This window comes from Planococcus citri, chromosome 3 (genome assembly GCF_950023065.1).
Source record: "Planococcus citri chromosome 3, ihPlaCitr1.1, whole genome shotgun sequence".
NCBI classification, from domain to species: Eukaryota; Metazoa; Arthropoda; class Insecta; order Hemiptera; family Pseudococcidae; genus Planococcus; species Planococcus citri.
This window is the reverse complement of record NC_088679.1, coordinates 5,211,802-5,230,261: the sequence shown is the minus strand read 5'-3', so window position 1 is coordinate 5,230,261 and position 18,460 is coordinate 5,211,802. Positions and strand designations below refer to the sequence as shown.

The 18,460-nt window shown below is 34.7% G+C and overlaps 1 protein-coding gene across 1 annotated transcript in view; it reads left to right on the top strand.

Annotated features, from left to right (window-relative positions):
* LOC135841886 (serine-rich adhesin for platelets-like) overlaps window positions 1-18,460 on the top strand; it is an 86,530-nt gene that overhangs the window by 16,392 nt on the left and 51,678 nt on the right. Inside the window, exon 2 of the mRNA XM_065359099.1 lies at window positions 18,193-18,262. Coding sequence (XP_065215171.1) covers window positions 18,251-18,262 — 12 coding nt within the window. The 5' untranslated portion in view covers window positions 18,193-18,250. The remainder of the gene's footprint in view (window positions 1-18,192; window positions 18,263-18,460) is intronic.

Sequence of the window (18,460 nt, the reverse complement as noted above, 5' to 3'; positions counted from 1 at the left end):
TGTTTAATTCTTCGTACTATTGAGGTACCTACTTCCAATTTGAACAGTTCAAAACGAACATAACGAAGATAAACCAACTTCAAAGACCGAGAGCTTTCAGAAAAAAAAAGAATCCTGAGTTGATTCGATCATGAAATGCGCAAAGAAGTCAATAATTTGGGACTGACCATGCATGAGCTTCATGCTGGAGAATGTGTCACGAAAGGAGACCTGTAGAAAACCACGAGAGGCATCGCTACGGCGAGGTATGGGGGCTCCAGTCAAATTTTCATTCGGCAAATTGAAGCGTGCAGAAAATTCCTTTTCATGAACCGCATCATCCCAAGTACCAAAAAAAAAAAAAAAAAATAAGGAAACCCCTGGGAAATGACCTAGCTAATGAAAGCACACCCATGTCTGGCGATTTACCGCCTCGCCATGGGTTATTCGGACAGAATAAATAAAAATGAAAAAAGAAAGCATAGAATCTTGGACCTAATTTGAATTAATATGATGAAACTAAATGGACCAATATCCGCATTGGCGCAATATTGATCATGAAACGAATGTACCTCAAAGATTTACCATTAAGAATCATACATAAGAATAATTCAACCGGATAAATAATTAAAATCAGGGTCTTTCACCTTCAAATAATTAGAAACGAATGAAGAAACTAGGTATACCAAAGAAAATATGAAGGGATAAAAGGGCACCCGCCAGTGGTGGCAGCCTAGATTTCGCCTGGGTGTAGCAAAACTGGGGTTGGTTGAAAGAAAAAAGTGCAAATTTTTCCTAGGTGTAGCAAAAATTTTCGAGGTTCTGAAACTGATTGAAAAAGAACAAAAAAGAGAGATTTTTCGCTGTTTATTAACTTTTACCACAAAAATTGTGTCTGTGTAGGTAGCCAACTAGCGAAAAACAAACAAAACGAATAGGTAGTTATTACTAAAAAAATTGAGTTATAACAATGTAAAATTGGAGAATAATTTTTTTATGGGTGTAGCGAATTTTTTCTGGGTGTAGCAAACTGTTTTTCTGGGTGTAGCGAACTACTTCTGGGTGTAGCAGCTTGCTACACCCACTATACAAAGGCTGCCACCGCTGGACACCCCTAACCCATCGAACTTGAAGAAAGTAACAAGCACACTGCTTTGAGACTTTTATTTGAAAACAAAAACGAAAACAAAGAAAAAGAAAATCGTGCAGCTTATAATTAAATTTAAAAAAATCATTAGCATACCCTGATCAGAGAAATCAACCGAAATAGGTGGCAGCTACCCTATAACGACCGGATGAATTAATTTCACCTATTCTCAAGGAATAAAAACGGAAAATAAGACGATTATAGGAAAAGAGAGAACTTTGTTGTGGATAATTAAAAGTTTCATTTTAATTAGGATGTTCAATAATTGAATAATTCGAAGATAGTTTCGAGTTTCAAGTTTCGTGTATAATATTTCGTATCACCAGTTTCACTTTTCACTAATCGAATGAGCAGGCCGAGGTGCTCGGACCTACTGAAGTTTGACTCGGAGCTTCGGAACGTTGTAAGCTCGTACGAAAGTTCGGCAAAACGCCGCTAGTCGTTTACTATGATAATTTAACCGGTGCAATGATCTTATTGGTCCATCATAATATAGGTGGGAGGAAGATTAATAAAGTAGTTTCCTTTAAGGAAATATTTACCCAGCAAATAGCGTGAGGAACGAGGGAAAAACCTCCCACTACAAAATTGGACAAAATTTGGCCAAATTTCGGATATAAGGGCCTGTGATGAAAGAAAAACATTATTTTTTACTTCTAGAAACACAAATAAAAATTTGTTATGAAAATTTCTAGAAAAAAAATCAAGTTTTATAAAGTCGCAAAGAATAAACTTTTCACAAAAAACCATCGCTTTTATGCCTCTCGAAATTCAAATTCTCAAGATCTTAATTTTGCTCTCACTTGGACCCGTTCTGTTTTCTTTTTCAAAATCAACTTCCTTCGAAGAAAAAAAACATCTTTCAAATTCTAAAATTTTAAAAGCCAAAAAATAAACTCTTTGTCCTCACATTGAAAAAATCGTTTTTATGCCTCTCGAAATGCAAATTTTCATAAGCTTTCGCCCTGGAGGAGGAGGGTGAACCTAAACCTGAAAAAAACTCTCATGGAAACACACCTCAGAAGGGCCCGTTTCGAAAATGGTGTTTTTATCCCCCCCCTCCTCGCCTGCTTAAGAACCTTACAAAAATGAACATTTTTCAATTGTTTTGAAAACAGTTCGAGATATCTTATGGAATTGATTTTCTTACCCTTATGACTTTTTTTCTATTTTGCTTCAAGAAATAATTTTTGGAGTGAGAAGTTTATTTCTCTAACCACAACTCAAATCTGAAAATATGGAACAGTAATTTTTTGAAAATTTCAGTTTTGAAAAAAAAAATACAAAAAAAACAACCATTTAGCCTGAGCAAACTGCGAAATGAGGGCAAAAATTTCGAAAATTTGTGATACAGGAAATAGAACTTTCTCATTTTCGACATTAGTAGTTCATTTTTTTTAAATTTTGAGAAAACAATGTGTAATCAGCAAAAAACAATAAAATTCAAGTAAATTCGCATAAGCTACAGGAAAAAGTTTTGAAAAGGGTTAAAATTATCTATATAAAAACACAAAGAAGAATCATTTACCTAAGCACTGAAAATCAATAATTAAGCATGATTAGATTTGTGTAAAAATGGTCAAAAATGCAAAAAAAAAGTGAATATTAACGAAAAAACATGAAATTTTGGTAAAATTGGTCAAAAAGTGATTTTTTTGAGATTTTTTGTGTCTTTAAAAGCGTGCTCAACGCTTTTTCCTATACTGTGAGAAAACTTCAATTTTTTTGGGCAATTTTAATGATTTTATTGGGGTTTTTGAGACTTTACAGCGATTTAAAACTTTATTGAATCTTTTTTTTTCATACTTTATCGGAAAAAACCAAAATTTGATCACTTTTCAGAATTTTTCAGGGATTATATAATCAAATGTAATTTTTTTTTTTTTTGGTGATTTTCAGTGCTTCACTCATTGTTTTTGTCAACACTTCTTTTTTTCGTACAAGCAACTACCTATAATGCATTTTTGGAATGTTTTTTTTGCCAAATTTTCACACTTTTTCTCACATTTTTGGTAAACTTTGCTGAAATTTCATGTTTTTTCTCAATTTTTATCGATTTTAATGGTTTTTTTGTGTGTTAGTAACGCTTTTTCGTGAATTTTTCTCAAATTTTATTAAAATTTCATTATTGATTGGCAATTCTTAATGATTTTGATTCTTTTTTAGTGTTTTTTACATCATCCTAATGCATTTTTAACACTGATTTGTGCATTCAGGGCAACTTTCATTAATATTCTTCAAGTTTTTGGCAATTTTTTGTAATAATAATGATTTTTTTTTAATTTTACAATTTGAATACGTTTTAACCGATTTTTTCCTTTTTTGCGTGTTTTCACATCATTTTGGAAAGTTTTCGACACTTTTTTGTGCTTTTTCTGCAAGTACTAAAATTTTATCAGTTTTCGGTAAATTTTTATTGATTTTAATGCTTTTTACGAGTGTTTTTCTTTCTGACGCTTTTTGATCACTTTCACGCTTTTTGGACACCTTTGATTGAAATTTTTGCAATTTATTGTAATTTTCAGTAGTTTCAACGCCTCTTTTGAGTGTTATTACTTAGATCATTTTAATGCGCTTTGAGCACTTTTTCGTGCATTTAATTGGAGAAATTTCACAAACATTTTCAGCTTTTTGGTAATTTTTAGTGATTTTCAATTTAATTTTTGACATGTTCTTAGTGCGTCGCACTTGCTCTCAATTTCCATCAAAATAGTAACTATTAGTAAGTCTTAGTACCTAAGTACATACTTATTACTTATCTGGAAATCAAATTTTCAAACATTTATTGTCATTTCATCTCATTTTTGAAAAAAAAAATGTACCTATACTATTAGTCCAAGAGCTATACCACTGTGATTGGGCCGAAATAACTGAAAGCTGGGGATGGTCTCAAAAGTTAGTATACATACCCCTATTTTGAAAACACTTGGTCTGCCGATCCGCAGCTGCTGCTTTAAAGCTCAGTGAAAGCTCGAAAGTTCAAAATTTTTCTGAACTTTCAGCTGAGAAAACTGATGGCTGAAATTGGTGCCTAATTATAGCATTTTTCGCGCTGAATCCGAATATATCGGTCTGCCGACCCATAAGTGCCGCCAAAGCCCCGCCAGACTGGGTCAAAAGGGGAGCAAATTTGACAAATTTCATGTTTTTGGGCTAAATTCTCATAAAAAGCTACAAAATCGGGTTAAAAATTATTTTCAAGCAGTTTAACGGAATTCTCTATGGCTAAAATGATTTTTAGGCACCGAAATTTTTCAAAATTTTCATTTTTGGGGGGTGGGGCGTAAGGTGAGTATTAATGAATTCAGCAAATATGGCTTTGTGATACATCAAAATATATGTTTTTTGGTCTGTAGAATTCATTTATGGCAATATTTTTCACATTGGAGAACAATACGATCAAAAAACATATATTTTGATGTATCACAAAGCCATATTTGCTGAATTCATTAATACTCCCCTTACGCCCCACCCCCCAAAAAATGAAAATTTTGAAAAATTTCGGTGCCTAAAAATCATTTTAGCCATAGAGAATTCCGTTAAACTGCTTGAAAATAATTTTTAACCCGATTTTGTAGCTTTTTATGAGAATTTAGCCCAAAAACATGAAATTTGTCAAATTTGCTCCCCTTTTGACCCAGTCTGGCGGGGCTTTGGCGGCACTTATGGGTCGGCAGACCGATATATTCGGATTCAGCGCGAAAAATGCTATAATTAGGCACCAATTTCAGCCATCAGTTTTCTCAGCTGAAAGTTCAGAAAAATTTTGAACTTTCGAGCTTTCACTGAGCTTTAAAGCAGCAGCTGCGGATCGGCAGACCAAGTGTTTTCAAAATAGGGGTATGTATACTAACTTTTGAGACCATCCCCAGCTTTCAGTTATTTCGGCCCAATCACAGTGGTATAGCTCTTGGACTATATAATATTGAAGCATACGTTTCCAAAACGCACTAAGTCCGCATTTTCAAAGATTCTGAGGTTGCAAGGCCATCTAGCATAAAGTTGCGACTCAAAATGGCTGATTTTTTGATACGTTGTGCCCTACGGTCTTGGCTACAACATATCAAAAAATCAGCCAATTTGGGCCATTTCTACGTTTCCAAATTGTGCTAAGTACCATGAATTTCTTATCAATATTTTTTTGGACTTGATGCGTTTTGGAAACGTGTGCTTCAATTGCATTTGTTTGTTTACCAGTGGGCCTATTTTTCACGTAGCCCCTCCCCCCCCAGCTATAAGTATGTTGAACCCATCTCATGGTTTCTCGATAGGTACCTATTTGAATGGCGAATTGCCAATCTTATAGCTCATTGCCCAAACAAGTATTTTACTAATACAAAAATGCATTACCTTTAAAATAAATTTTCGAAATGAACTCTTCATTCTCGAGTAAGTAAAGTAGGTAGGCACTCATAATGTAAACATAGAAATAAAATCAGCCTCTCTTATCGTTACAAAAATGCTAATTTTCTTACACATCGTGAGCAGACGCCAAGACGTGAAACGCGTTTTAACGGATGAAGGATGCTACTTACGAGTAATTTTTTAAAGATACATTAATTAGACGCGATCGAGTTCGAGCACCGAGTCAACTTTTATTATCATTCTAGCGAATGATTCGATAATGTCCGAATAATTTAGCACTTGATAAATTTCTTAATGAATCTTAATCACGATATATAATCTGCATATCACACACACACGTTGGCCGAAACGCATCGACGCTCGTCACGTCGTCCGGCTAATTCAACAACATCATTTTACTCACCACCCAGTTCGAACAACAACTCAAATAATCTCCAGCTAAATCAATATCATAAACAATAAAAAAAATTTTAAGAACATTTTTTATTCTCTGTACCTAAACCGAAAACAACAACAACAACAACATCAGCAATGAAAACAAACAGAAAACTTTCACTAGGTACTCATCTCCTGAAAAATGTTATATAATCGCTGATAAAAATTTAACAGCCTCGTAAATGAGATTTAACGTAAAATTTTCGATGTTCCATTCTTGAAAATACCTCATTGTTGTTGTTATTATTGCTGTTAGCGAACGATTAAACAGCAATTATTCGTGTAACATATACAGGAACATCGTATACGGGGACACGGCGGCCACCGTAATTACCAACGCAGTGTGTTCTCTTGTTCGTCAATTAAACCTTGCTCTTTCTTTCATTCTTTCTTTCTGTGTTTTTTTTTCTCGAGGAACCGGTAGTAGAGATATAGGCAGTTATATGCTCAAGCACAGTGTATTATGCATTGCCTTAGATATGCGCAGATTGCGCTGTCGTGTGTTAATAATAAAGTCAATTTTTTTCACTCGTATGCCATACCCTCCATTTAGCCTTCACTTACCGTCAACTTTTTCTAATGAATTTTTACACCCTGTATACCTGCATAAGTAAGCATAATTGAGAAGTTTTTAAAAATTGCGAGAAAATTTGCTGCAATGTCTTATACTTAATCAGATTTTGATGCTATTCTGAGTACTTTCTTACAGCAATATTATAAACACCCCTCCCCCAAATTGTTTTTCAACAGAATGCGTGACTTTCTAAAGCAGTTTATAGGCAGAAAAAACAACTTGGTGACAATTTTAGAAAAACAGGGCTTTTTTGACAGAAATTATAATTTTAACAATAATGAGAACTTTATGACAGTTTTCACAAAAGACAAGACTTTCTAAGGTAGTTTTGGTTGAAAAAAAAACACTGATGTACAATCTTGAAAAAAAAAAACAAAACTTTTGGCGACGTTGAATAAAACAGCTGATATTTTTGACCAAAATTGGACCGTGGGACTTTTTGACAACTTTTTGACAAGAAATGGAACTTTTTTACAACTTCGGTGGCAAAAAGTTAAATTTTTCGAGTTCTCGATAATTTTGAAAACAATTCTGGCAAAAATTGAAACCTTCTGATTATTTTGGCAGAAAATGGGACTTTTTTTCGACAATTTATACAAAAAAGAAAAACGGACTTTTTGACAATTTCGGCAAAAAATTGGGTTCTTTGACAAGTTTTAGGGAAAATGGATCTTTTTTCAGGCAATACTGGCGAAAAAACTGCTTCAAGATCGTGAAAAAAAAACCAGGATTTCCGTGATATTGGAATTTTGCCAAGATCGAGACTTTTTGACGAAAAATGGGAGTTTTTGGCAATTCTGGCACAAAGTGGATTGTATCAAATTGGAACTTTTTGATAATTTTTTTTGCAAAAAATGACAATTTTTTCAGCAATGCGTAAAACTACAGCCTACAGGAATTTTTAATGATAGTTTTGGCTTTGACTGAAAAAAGTACTTTCTGACAAATTTTTGGTTTTGGATGCATGGTGAAAAATTGAACCATTTTCTAGCAATACTGGCAAAAAAGAGACTTTTAATGACAGCTTTGATAGAAAAAAACACCACTGGACAATCTTGCAAAAAACACGACTTCTGGCGATTTAAAAAAAAAAAAAGGTTTCCTATATATCAAAAATTAAAAGTTTTTGGCAATTTTTTGACAAATGGGAATTTTTGACAATTTTTTCTGGCAAAAAGTTGTAAGGGGGGGGGATTGTCTTGTACTTGTATAAGATGAAGACTTCTACCAAATAGAATACACAGGTTGAAGACAGGAGACCTCTCTTCGCCACTCAGGCATGTGAGTACTGATTAATATGCAGAGTCGATTAAACGATTCAATAAATCACGATTACGTGCGTACTTGTAATAGTTTATACTTATTAAATAAGATATAAATTAATTACTAAAACATAGACAATACCAATGTACATGGCCGAAGCCTAAAACGAGTTTCCTATCGCGAACAGAATAAATATGTGACGTGCTCTACGAGAATCGACCTACGTTCAAAAATATGGTTTTCAAGTTAATGAGTGATGCTTATAGAAAAAAAGATGCTCTTTCCAATGGCGCAAACCGCAACTTCCTATCTCTTTTACTTTCCTCGGAAATCGACTGCAAAGTTGAGGGGTAGGGCCAAAATCAACTCAAAATTCATTTTTTTTTATTTTTTATGTTTTTGGCAGTAAAAAAATTACCTAATTTGCATAGAAACACTTTTCAAGTCCCATTTGTGTATTTCACCTCATAAAAACTTGTAATTCATTAATTTTTTTAAAAAAGAAAAAGTAGAATAAATTACATTTTTGGTGAAAAATCTGCTTGAAAATACAAAGGTTGATCGAAAAGTAACCCCTCCTGCTTTGTGGCGCCCTCTATAGGAAGGTTACAGAAGTCGTTTTACACTCCAATCGATAGAGAATTTCATCAGCTTTCCAATGGTATGTTCGTGATTGTTGTGAGATGATCACAAGCGAACCTGTGTCCAATAAAGTGAATGAAGGTTTCCACACTCGGTTCATGCAAAACAATTTTTGAATTTTTTCACCTCCTGTGCTTTGGCAAAATGTTACAGAAGTTGTTTTACACTCAATCGATAGAGAATTTCATTAGCTTTCCAATGGTATGTTTGTGATCGCTGTGAAATGATATCAAGCGAACTTGTGTCCAATAAAGTGAATAAAGGTTTGGGTGCTCAGTTCAATTGCTGTTTTCTTGAAACGAGCGCCAAACCTTCATTCACTTTATTGGACACAAGTTCGCTTGATATCATCTCACAGCGATCACAAACATACCATTGGAAAGCTAATGAAATTCTCTATCGATTGAGTGTAAAACAACTTCTGTAACGTAACGTTCCTCTGAAGCGCGACACAGAGCAGGAGGTGGAAAATCGTGGAAAATTCAGAAATTGCTTTGCATGAACCGAGTGTGGAAACCTTCATTCACTTTATTGGACACAGGTTCGCTTGTGATTATCTCACAACAATCACAAACATACCATTGGAAAGCTGATGAAATTCTCTATCGATTGGAGTGTAAAACGACTTCTGTAACCTTCCTATAGAGCGCGCCACAAAGCAGGAGGGGTTACTTTTCGATCAACCTTTGTATATTGAAATAAAAAAAAAACAGTTGAAAAAAATGTTAAAAAAATTATTGGCCCAGGTAGCATCAGCTGCGCCACACAGCTAGCGTAGCAGCATAGGAACATGTGGTTATGACTGGTTTACAGAAACAGTCAGGGAGCTAAAGGGGACCTACTAGGTATAGTCAATAAGTACTTAAGTTTCACATTTTTTCGAAAAATAGAACGCGTGGATATTTTTTGACCAAAATTGGAGGGGATGTAGTTCAAACATTCGACCAGATCTGACAAAATTTATTTTGCATTTGGGTGTGTTGTTTGTATTTTACAGTGTAATTAGTAAAGTGCTGATAAAAAAAAACCGTCCAAAAATTATATTTTAGAAAAAAAAAATTTTTCAAGCTAACACAATAAAAACTCATCGGAAAATTGATTGAGAACCACTCAAGACATAACATACTAATCCAATTGAAGTAGATAGTTCAGTGATAATCTGCGGAATGTTGGTATTGTCGAGAGTCACTCAGCACCAGTAATTTTGCGACCATCGCATGAACAAATTACAGCGCAAAAAAAATTCTTAACTTGAAATAACATTAGTATGATACGTTTTGAGTAATTCTTGATGAATTTTAGTTTTTAGTCATAATTATTACAACTACAAAATTTTTTTTGGCCAAATACCATATTTGGACGACATTTTTTTTATCAACATTTTACTAATCACGCTATAAAATACGAACAACGCACCCAAATGCAAAATAAATTTTGTCAGATCTGGTTGAATGTTTGAACCTCGTTGAACTACTTCAACAGATGGCTCTGCCTTATGGAAGTTTCCATAGACAGTGTATTCACTTCTGAGGAACACATCTACCTCCCCCCCCCAATTGGGGGAAAATCTGCCCATGCGCTGAGAAAGAAGCCAAAACTAGCTGGTTTATTGACATATTCTGAATCTACACATGAGATAGCGCTGTGTAGAAGGTGGATTGGTGCACCAAAAAAAAATTTGCTGAACAATACTCAACGACTCTACATGAATATTTTGTAGCATATTTTTCTCGCGTAAAGCCACAGCGCTTTCAAATTGCATGGCATGTTTCTACTCGCTGGAAGAAACCAACTACAAAATACGCCACTAACCTGTTTTTTGGTGTATTCTTTTGCATACCTATTTGCTAAATAACACGTGTAAATGCGGTAGGCTTATTTTACGCAAATATTTAAGAGTAGTATAGAAATATTTGCATTCATTCCATTACATGTCCTGGTGATTAGGTAGGTAAGTAAAAAAGTCACTCTCCAGCTCAGAGACCCGTGTTCGATCCTCGGCAGAGCTAAAAAAATTTTTATGAATATTGGACATTGGCAGAATTTATTGTGTAAAAAAATACGCGCGCTGATTAATGAGCTGAAAAGTATTGGTGGAAAGTGTTGCAATTCCTGTCGCGTTTTTTTGTTGCGTATCATCAACAGATTTTCACCCAATGGGGCCCTGATGGTGGAAGTTGTGGGTGCATCCCCTCCTGGTCCAAAGTGAAACTTCTGGAGGATTTTGGCAAATGGCTAAAAGTAGAGCTTTTACACAATTATGATTATGACCATACAATATACCTAAACAGAACTTTTTTGATAAGTTCTGATTTTGAAAAAAAAAACACAAACTTCGATAAATTTTCAGAAAATTGTCGACTTTTGAAAAAACGTCTTTTGTAGATAGCTTTTAGTGATTTTGGAAAAATCAGAGCTTCAATGGCAACAATTGAAGCTAAAAAATGCAGCTTCTGGACAATTTTGGCAAAAAAGGGAACTTTCTGACCATTTAGTCAAAAAAAGTAGAATCCTCTCGGCAATTTGTTGAAAAACAGGACTTATCAAGTGTATATAGGGCAGTCTTATACTAAAAGCAGGGCTTCTCATGGTATTTTGACCAGAAAATGATCGGCAATTTTGCCAAAAAATTTGTTGAGCAGGGCATTAAACCTTGGTCAAAAACAAGATTTTCATGCATTTTTGCCAAAAAATGAAAAAAAAAACCAAGACTTTTATTCAAAAAATTAGGCATTTTTAGTTGACAATTTTGGCAAATTAAAAAAAAAATGACCTTTTTTGTCAACTGCGGATAAAACATGACTTGTTCAGCAATCGCTACCGTATCATAGGTACGAATTTGACCATTTGTGATACGTGAGAAGGTGATTTGGGCATGATTAATGACAAGGCGATGAGATTTAATTCGAAATTGAAAGTTGGACCTCATTTTTCTACATTTCACGTGCCACCGGAGGTTTTTCAAGAACGCGTTACACATTTTTTTTGTTGATAGTGCTTTCTTGGACGATCATTAATCGCGTGTCAGCTTCGTCATGTGAAGGAATAGGTAGGTAGTAGGTCTAGGTACGAGTTAATTCAACCTGCGTAAGCGTATCTCTATCTACTATCTAGTATCTGGAATCTACTTATTGAGTACGCGTGTGCGCGATGTGTAAAAAAGCCTTCGCAAGATGAAGACGCATTCTAGATTTTAGCTATAGTAAGAGTTATCGCGTGTACTTGTTCTTATACTCGCATTTTTTGTCAGATTTTCTCAAGGTCTTTGAGTAAAATTCTATCAGATGAAGATCTCGTGTGAACTGTTTAAATATTTCAAACCCTCATAGACGCCCAACCTACTACATAAGCTGATGCAAAAGGCGTGCAACCGCGCATGATGCACTTAGTGGGTACGATTCGTCTGTGTTTTGTCAATGGATGCCTACTTGCGAGGTCTTTCACGCTTTTTTTATTCCAACTATCAACCTATAAGTTGTGTATGAAGTACGAATCGTGAATCGCGTTGGAAAAGTCCAAAGATTGAGATTTTAACTAAATTTTGCGAGTTGAACCTCTTCAGAAAAAATGTCAACCTCATGGTGAAAATGAACCCTATTGAGATAAAGAGCATTTTCAATCCAAAAATATACCTGTATGATGAGTATGGAATATTTTTGTGAAACTACAAATTATTATTGAAACACTCGACGAGTGAAAGATCGCGATCTTCTTGAGTAAATGCATTATCCAGAATCCAGATCGCCTCATCGTTGACATGACGTGTGATGTGATTGCTCGTATTTATTATACCTACATACATGTACCTAGCACTCGTTTCATTCTCTTTTTCATCATCGCACTGGTGTAGAAACAATGCGGTCGTCGATTTCGAGCCGGCCTTGAATATTATTAACGCCTAGCACCAGCACAATACAAATACAAAGGCGAAATAGAGTTGGCAAGGATGACGGTGCGAACTGCTAAAAGAATGAACTTTGAACAGTGTCTTGGTCGGCTTCTCTTCGGATTGTCTTCACCAGGTGTCCAATTTATCGCAATATTCTGCGATACTGCTTTGATTTTTAGAAGCATTTTTTTTTTTTGATGCCAGTAAATCAACAAAGTGGGCATAATACTGATTACCTTTACATAGAGCTGCAGGTATGCAAGTGAAATATCGATACTCGTACCTATATTTTAATTAAGTCATTTTTTAAAAATCGAATCAAAAGGCTGAAATTGGCGCATCGATACCTACACTACTTTGTATAATGCATTAGGTAACAGTGCTTTAGAAAAAAAAAATCAAGAATACGTACATACCTACATGTAATTCGCTGACAGGCGAATAATTCGCGTCTGTTAGGCTAATTGTTGATCATGTTGCGGTTGCGGTTGAGGTTGAGATCATAAGCGTACACTCCTACGATACACCTTTCGTACGTACTAGGTCGTTTGATGAACACTCTCTTCTCTTCTACAAATTCTCTGCATCGGTTCTTTGTTGCCTTGTATCGTCACTTACCTACTAGTTAAGTAACTAGTAACTATACACACAACACAGCACATACGAGCGTCTCTTTCGTACTCAACTATGGTATTTAATCTATTGTTTGAATGAATAATAAATGAATCGCAGACTCGTTTGTAATTTATGTATATGTACCTTACCTATCTAATTCGTCAACAAATTAATAATGCGTTGACATCTAGTAACAAAGGTGTAGATACGTAGATAGATTTTTGTGGCCAGGTAAGTGTACCATCAATCTTTTAAATCAAAGATTTCGCAATACATAGTAGAGTGGATCGCCCTACCCCCTCCCTACCACCCAAAAAAGTCGGTGTATTTTGATCAAATTTAGAACAGACCTTCATTTTGAGTTGGAAGTTACTGAAAAAAATTTTATTGCTCCGAAGGCGTTCTCGGAGGGGACATAATTATTAATTATGGGTCCTCAAAGAAGACGAATTTTAGAAAAATTGAGGGTATATTTTCGCTCTAGCCCTTACCCAACTGTTTTGCGAATAAAATGGCTCAGGCCCAAATGAAAGTACATATTTGAGATTCTGTGTTGATCTACGCTATTGCCATTAAAATCCAAGATTACTTTTGAAGTTCTACTGAGTGGTTGAAAATTTACAAATTGCTCATTCTGAGATAAATTCGTATTTTGAAAATCACAATATTTCGCATTGATCTTGTATTAAAAAAAAAAAAATCAAACATTCAACAAAAATCGTTGGAGAATGGGGATTAGGGTATAGTTGAGGTTCTCGTTCCACCGGTTCAAGTTAGACTCCAATTAGAGATTATAATGTCAAGGGACTTCCCGTTTAAGGTAAAACATATATGCCCCCCCTCCAAATGAAAATTACATTTTTTTGTTTTTTAAATTTCCAAAAAAAAAATGTGTAGAAATTTTTAACAATTTTTTTTTTTTTTGGTGTTTGTAATTACTTGATTATTACACCCGTCGTGTGAGATTTAAATCGAGTTGTTAAGGTCGAGTTTTTTAATTAGGTCTAAGAATTTTTTAATTTCGGAAGGGTCGTCTGGTATGAGAATAGGGATCTTTCATCTATTTGTAGGGATAGTCTAGGCTGATGTAAGGAGGGACAGCGGAATAGGAAGTGTTGGACAGATATAAGTTCTGACGTGCAGAACTGGCATGTGGGTTTTGGGGACTTTTCATGGAGGTGATTGTGGGTGAGTTTTGTGTGGCCAATTCTCAATCTGGTTATAATGATTTCTTCAAGTCTATTTAGTTGAGATAGGTTTTTCCAAGGCTGAGTAGTTTTTTTGTGATGAAAGAGTTTGTTTGATGTTTGGAGGGACCAAAAGTTTTGCCATTTCTTGAGTGTGTTTTGGGTGAAGATAGATTTATGGTCGTCGATCAGCTGTGATAAATGTGAGAGGAGAAAGAGTAGTGCCGGATTTTGCATTGATATCTACGATTTCATTTCCTAAGATTCCAACGTGGCTGGGTGTAGTACATACATACATAAACTGTATGAAGAAGTTTAAATTTTGTAAGTCAAATAGAGTTTTATGAATATTTTGAATTAGAAGGTGATCGGAAAAAAGATTTTGGATAGCAGTTAGTGAGCTGAGGGAATAACTTTGAATTAACAAGGACTTATTTTCTGATTCATAAGTGAGTATATCACAGAGGCAGTGGTAAATAGCTGCGAGTTTGGCAGTGTAGATTGAAGAGCAGTTATGGATTTTATAATTTGAAATTTTATCATTAATAGAGTAGGCATACCCTGAATGAAGTGTTGGTATTTTTGATCCATCTGTAAAGCAGAGATTGAATTTTTTGTATTCTGATAAGAGTTCAAGATAGTTTTGTTTTATTACCTACTAGTGGAGAGTGGCTATTTTTTGGGTAGTTAATAAGTTGTGTATTGACTTGAGGAGGCCTGAGGAGCCAACGGGGATATGATATTGGTTGTTGAATGAGTGTTTTAGGATTGGTTTGAAGATCATTCGACATTGTGATGAAATTAGAAATGGGTCATTCTATATGATCAAAATGTTGGGGGTTAGGTGGGTTAATTGATTTTTGGAGTGGATGGGAAGGGTTGGTGGATGCATTTGAGATGAATTTGTTTGTTATGAGAGTTCTTCTGAAATCTGGGGGTAATTCTGCTGCTTCACAATATAGGCTATCTATTGGAGAGGAATAGAGGGCTCCAAAACAGATCCTTAGGGCTGAATTTTGAATTGTTTTTAGAATATTAGAAGTTTTATTTGAGATATTTACAAAACATGGGCTTCCATACTCAATTTTACTGCGAATTAGAGATTTATACAAGTGAAGTAGGAGTTTGCGAGATGGATTTTTTAACAAAATGATATCATTTAGTTCCTAAAATAGAGTCAAAGAAATTCCAAATTGAATTTATACTTACTTTCAATGAAGAAGTGACAACGTTAGGTGAACAAAATGTGACCATTTCAACAGAAAATCAAAAGAATTAAAAAAAAACATTTTTAGCGAAATATGACGAACTTTTAAATAAAAGAATGTGACCTTTTTGTACAGAAAAAAGACAATTTATGCCAAATAAAAAATGTTGGTAAGTAGTTTTTTTAGTGAAAAAAGCGAAATCTTAGATGAACAAATTGTAACCATTTCAGAGAAAAAAGAGTTATTTTGACTTTAAAAGTGTCAATTTTTGATTAATGAATTTTTAGTGAATATATGTTCATTTTTCAAAGAGGGGAGGGAGAGATTTGACTATCGATGGTAAAATAAAATGAGAAATTTCCAATTTTAAAAAATACCTATGTACCACTTTGACAATTTTTGCAAGAAGAAAGACGTTTGGCAATTATTGATAAAAAATTGATATTTTTAAAAAGTTTGGCTATATTTTGCAACATTTTTGTAAAAAATGAGGCTTGAGTAAATTTTTGGTAGAAAAAGCTGGGGTATAAAAAATTGTAATTTTTGTCAAAGAAGTCCCGTTTTTCTAAAATTGTCACCAAGTTGTTTTTCCTGCATAGGTAAACTGCTTTAAAAATCATTGTATTCTGTCAAAATCCAAGAAGTCCCGTTTTTTTGCTAAAATTTCCAGTTTTACTTTTCTCATGTTCTCAATGAACCTGTGTGTAATTATTTTGCAGTTACTTTTTTTCATTTTTTGAGAATTCTGGCTTGACCGAATTTAACGCCTACTCTTTATTAAATTAACCCCCCCTCCCTCTCCGCCGCGATTTAAGTGTAAGTAGTTGTGTACCTATTATGCTCGAACTGTTTAACAAGTTTATCTACATTTGAGCAGATTTTGGGAGTGACACCTCAAGAGTGGTTTTTTGACCAGATTTTTTCAAAATTAAAAAATCCAAAAAATCAAAAGATAACCGTTTGTGAAGAAATTTTTGAAATTTGCGCGAATCGCTGTTTTTTGTCCATAACTAACCCCCCAAATCAAAATTTCACAATTTCCAGCCATTCTGGAGCCTCCAGCGCGATTTTCAATTTCTCCAGAATGTTTAATTAGTTCCAAAAGGCGTGAATATGAAGTTAGACAGCTAAAAATCGAGTTGTTGAAGGAATACAGCGATTCGCGCAAATTTCAAAAATTTCCTCACAAACGGTTATCTTTTGATTTTTTGGATTTTTCAATTTTGAAAAAAGCTGTTAAAAAAATCCACTTGAGGTGTCACTCCCAAAATCGGCTCAAATGTAGATAAACTCGTTAAACAGGTCGAGTACAATACACAACTCGATTTTCAGCTGCCCAACTGCATATTCACGCCTTCTGGAGCAAATTCAAAATGCTGGAGAAATTGAAAAATCGCGCTGGAGGCTCCAGAATGGCTGGAAATTACGAAATTTGTATTTGGGTAATTAATATTAGTTTTGGGACTTATTTTGACCATTTTTATTGATCAAGTACGTACTTTTTTTTAAAAAAAACATAAATCGCCAAAAACAGTCAATTTTGAATTTTCAAAAATTCACCAAAAATCGAAAAATGAACTTGGGCAGCTGAAAATTTGGTTTTGGGGATTTTAGACTATGCTCTTTGCAAAAATCGCGGTCCCGTTCAAATCGGAGTGTGACACCTCAAGAGGTTCCCTTGTGAGCAAGCAGCGAACCACAGTCCTTTGATTGGTAGGAGTGAAATAGCGCACAAGTACATACAACTACTTTCAAACTGTCTGCCTAAATATAGTTACCTCGGAATTTTAAAAACCATTATGATCAACTCATCGTCTTCATAAACGGTATTTAAACATCGACGAACAATACCTACTCCATCTAGGTATAGATAGGTCTGGTCGTACGAGTAGGTACCTATAGCTCAAATCAACACGAGCTGTATTAGGATTTTCCTGTAATGTAATTTAGGAGTAGGCTGATGATATCGTAGAATAAGCACCAAAAACAATCGAGTAACCATTAAATAATTTTCAGTTTACAACGAAAACATCTTCTGTATAATTTCGGCAATTCTGAAATTTCCTTCTTGATTGCCAAATAATTCGCATCTGGCTCAATGCGTTTTCTTTTGATTACGTCGGTCGTGCCGCTCGTCATCATTTTTCAACGCAATATTGCCCGAGTTTAGCGCCGAAAAAATCTTCTTTATCGATGGGAATCATCTTACCGCTGCGAATCGCATCCGAGTAGTCGTCCGAGCGAAAATCCTTCCAAAAATGAAAATTTATTCTAATTAGGACTCGGCCGAGCTAATAGAATAATGATATATCAGTATAGATAATCTCGCAAGTAGTGATTTAAGTAGCTACTCGTTCGTATTGAGGCTTTGTACATCAAGTATTTAGTTATTTGTGTAAGTACGTAAGTTTATTTTATAAGATGCGATTCGATAATTTTTATAAAGGCAAGTAATTCTGAACGAGCGTGCGAAAAAGAATAGAGTGAGAAAGAAAGGAAGAAAGAAATGAATGAATGAATGTCTCACTCATCAGTTATAATTAGATTTCAATTGTTGAGTGCGTAAATATACCTATTACCTACCTATATTACGTTGATACGCAGGCACGATTATATGCCCTCGCGGCGGTAGCACATCTGTCGCACTTATTCAATCCGGCTCGATGTGCAATCCCGATCGTGAAGACAAGTTGAAAGTACAAGTGCCTATGTAAATGTGTATGGTAAATAATATATTCAATCATTGAAAATACCTGTGTATTGGGCACTTGCAGTTACATCCAAACACGGATGTAGAGCAAACATTCTTCTCTTTCCCTATTTCTAGAAGACCATTTAAATTTATTGTTTACTGTGTAGCTATAATTTGGTATGTAATATGATTGCAGAACTTCCAGAATCACCTGGGCCCATTTAAATGAATCCTCCAAAGAAGCATTCCGCAAGATGATCAATTTTGTAAGTATATCAAGTATTCAATTCAAAATATTTTTCACTTTCAGAAATTATAGGTATCTTTTGGTAGTTCAACATATGTAATTGCTTATTGTGAAATATTTGTGTCGAAAAAACTGGTGAATTTTTTTGTCAACAAGGCGAGACTCTACGACATTTTTGGAAAAATTTGAGACTCGGAATTTTCAGCAAAAAAACGGC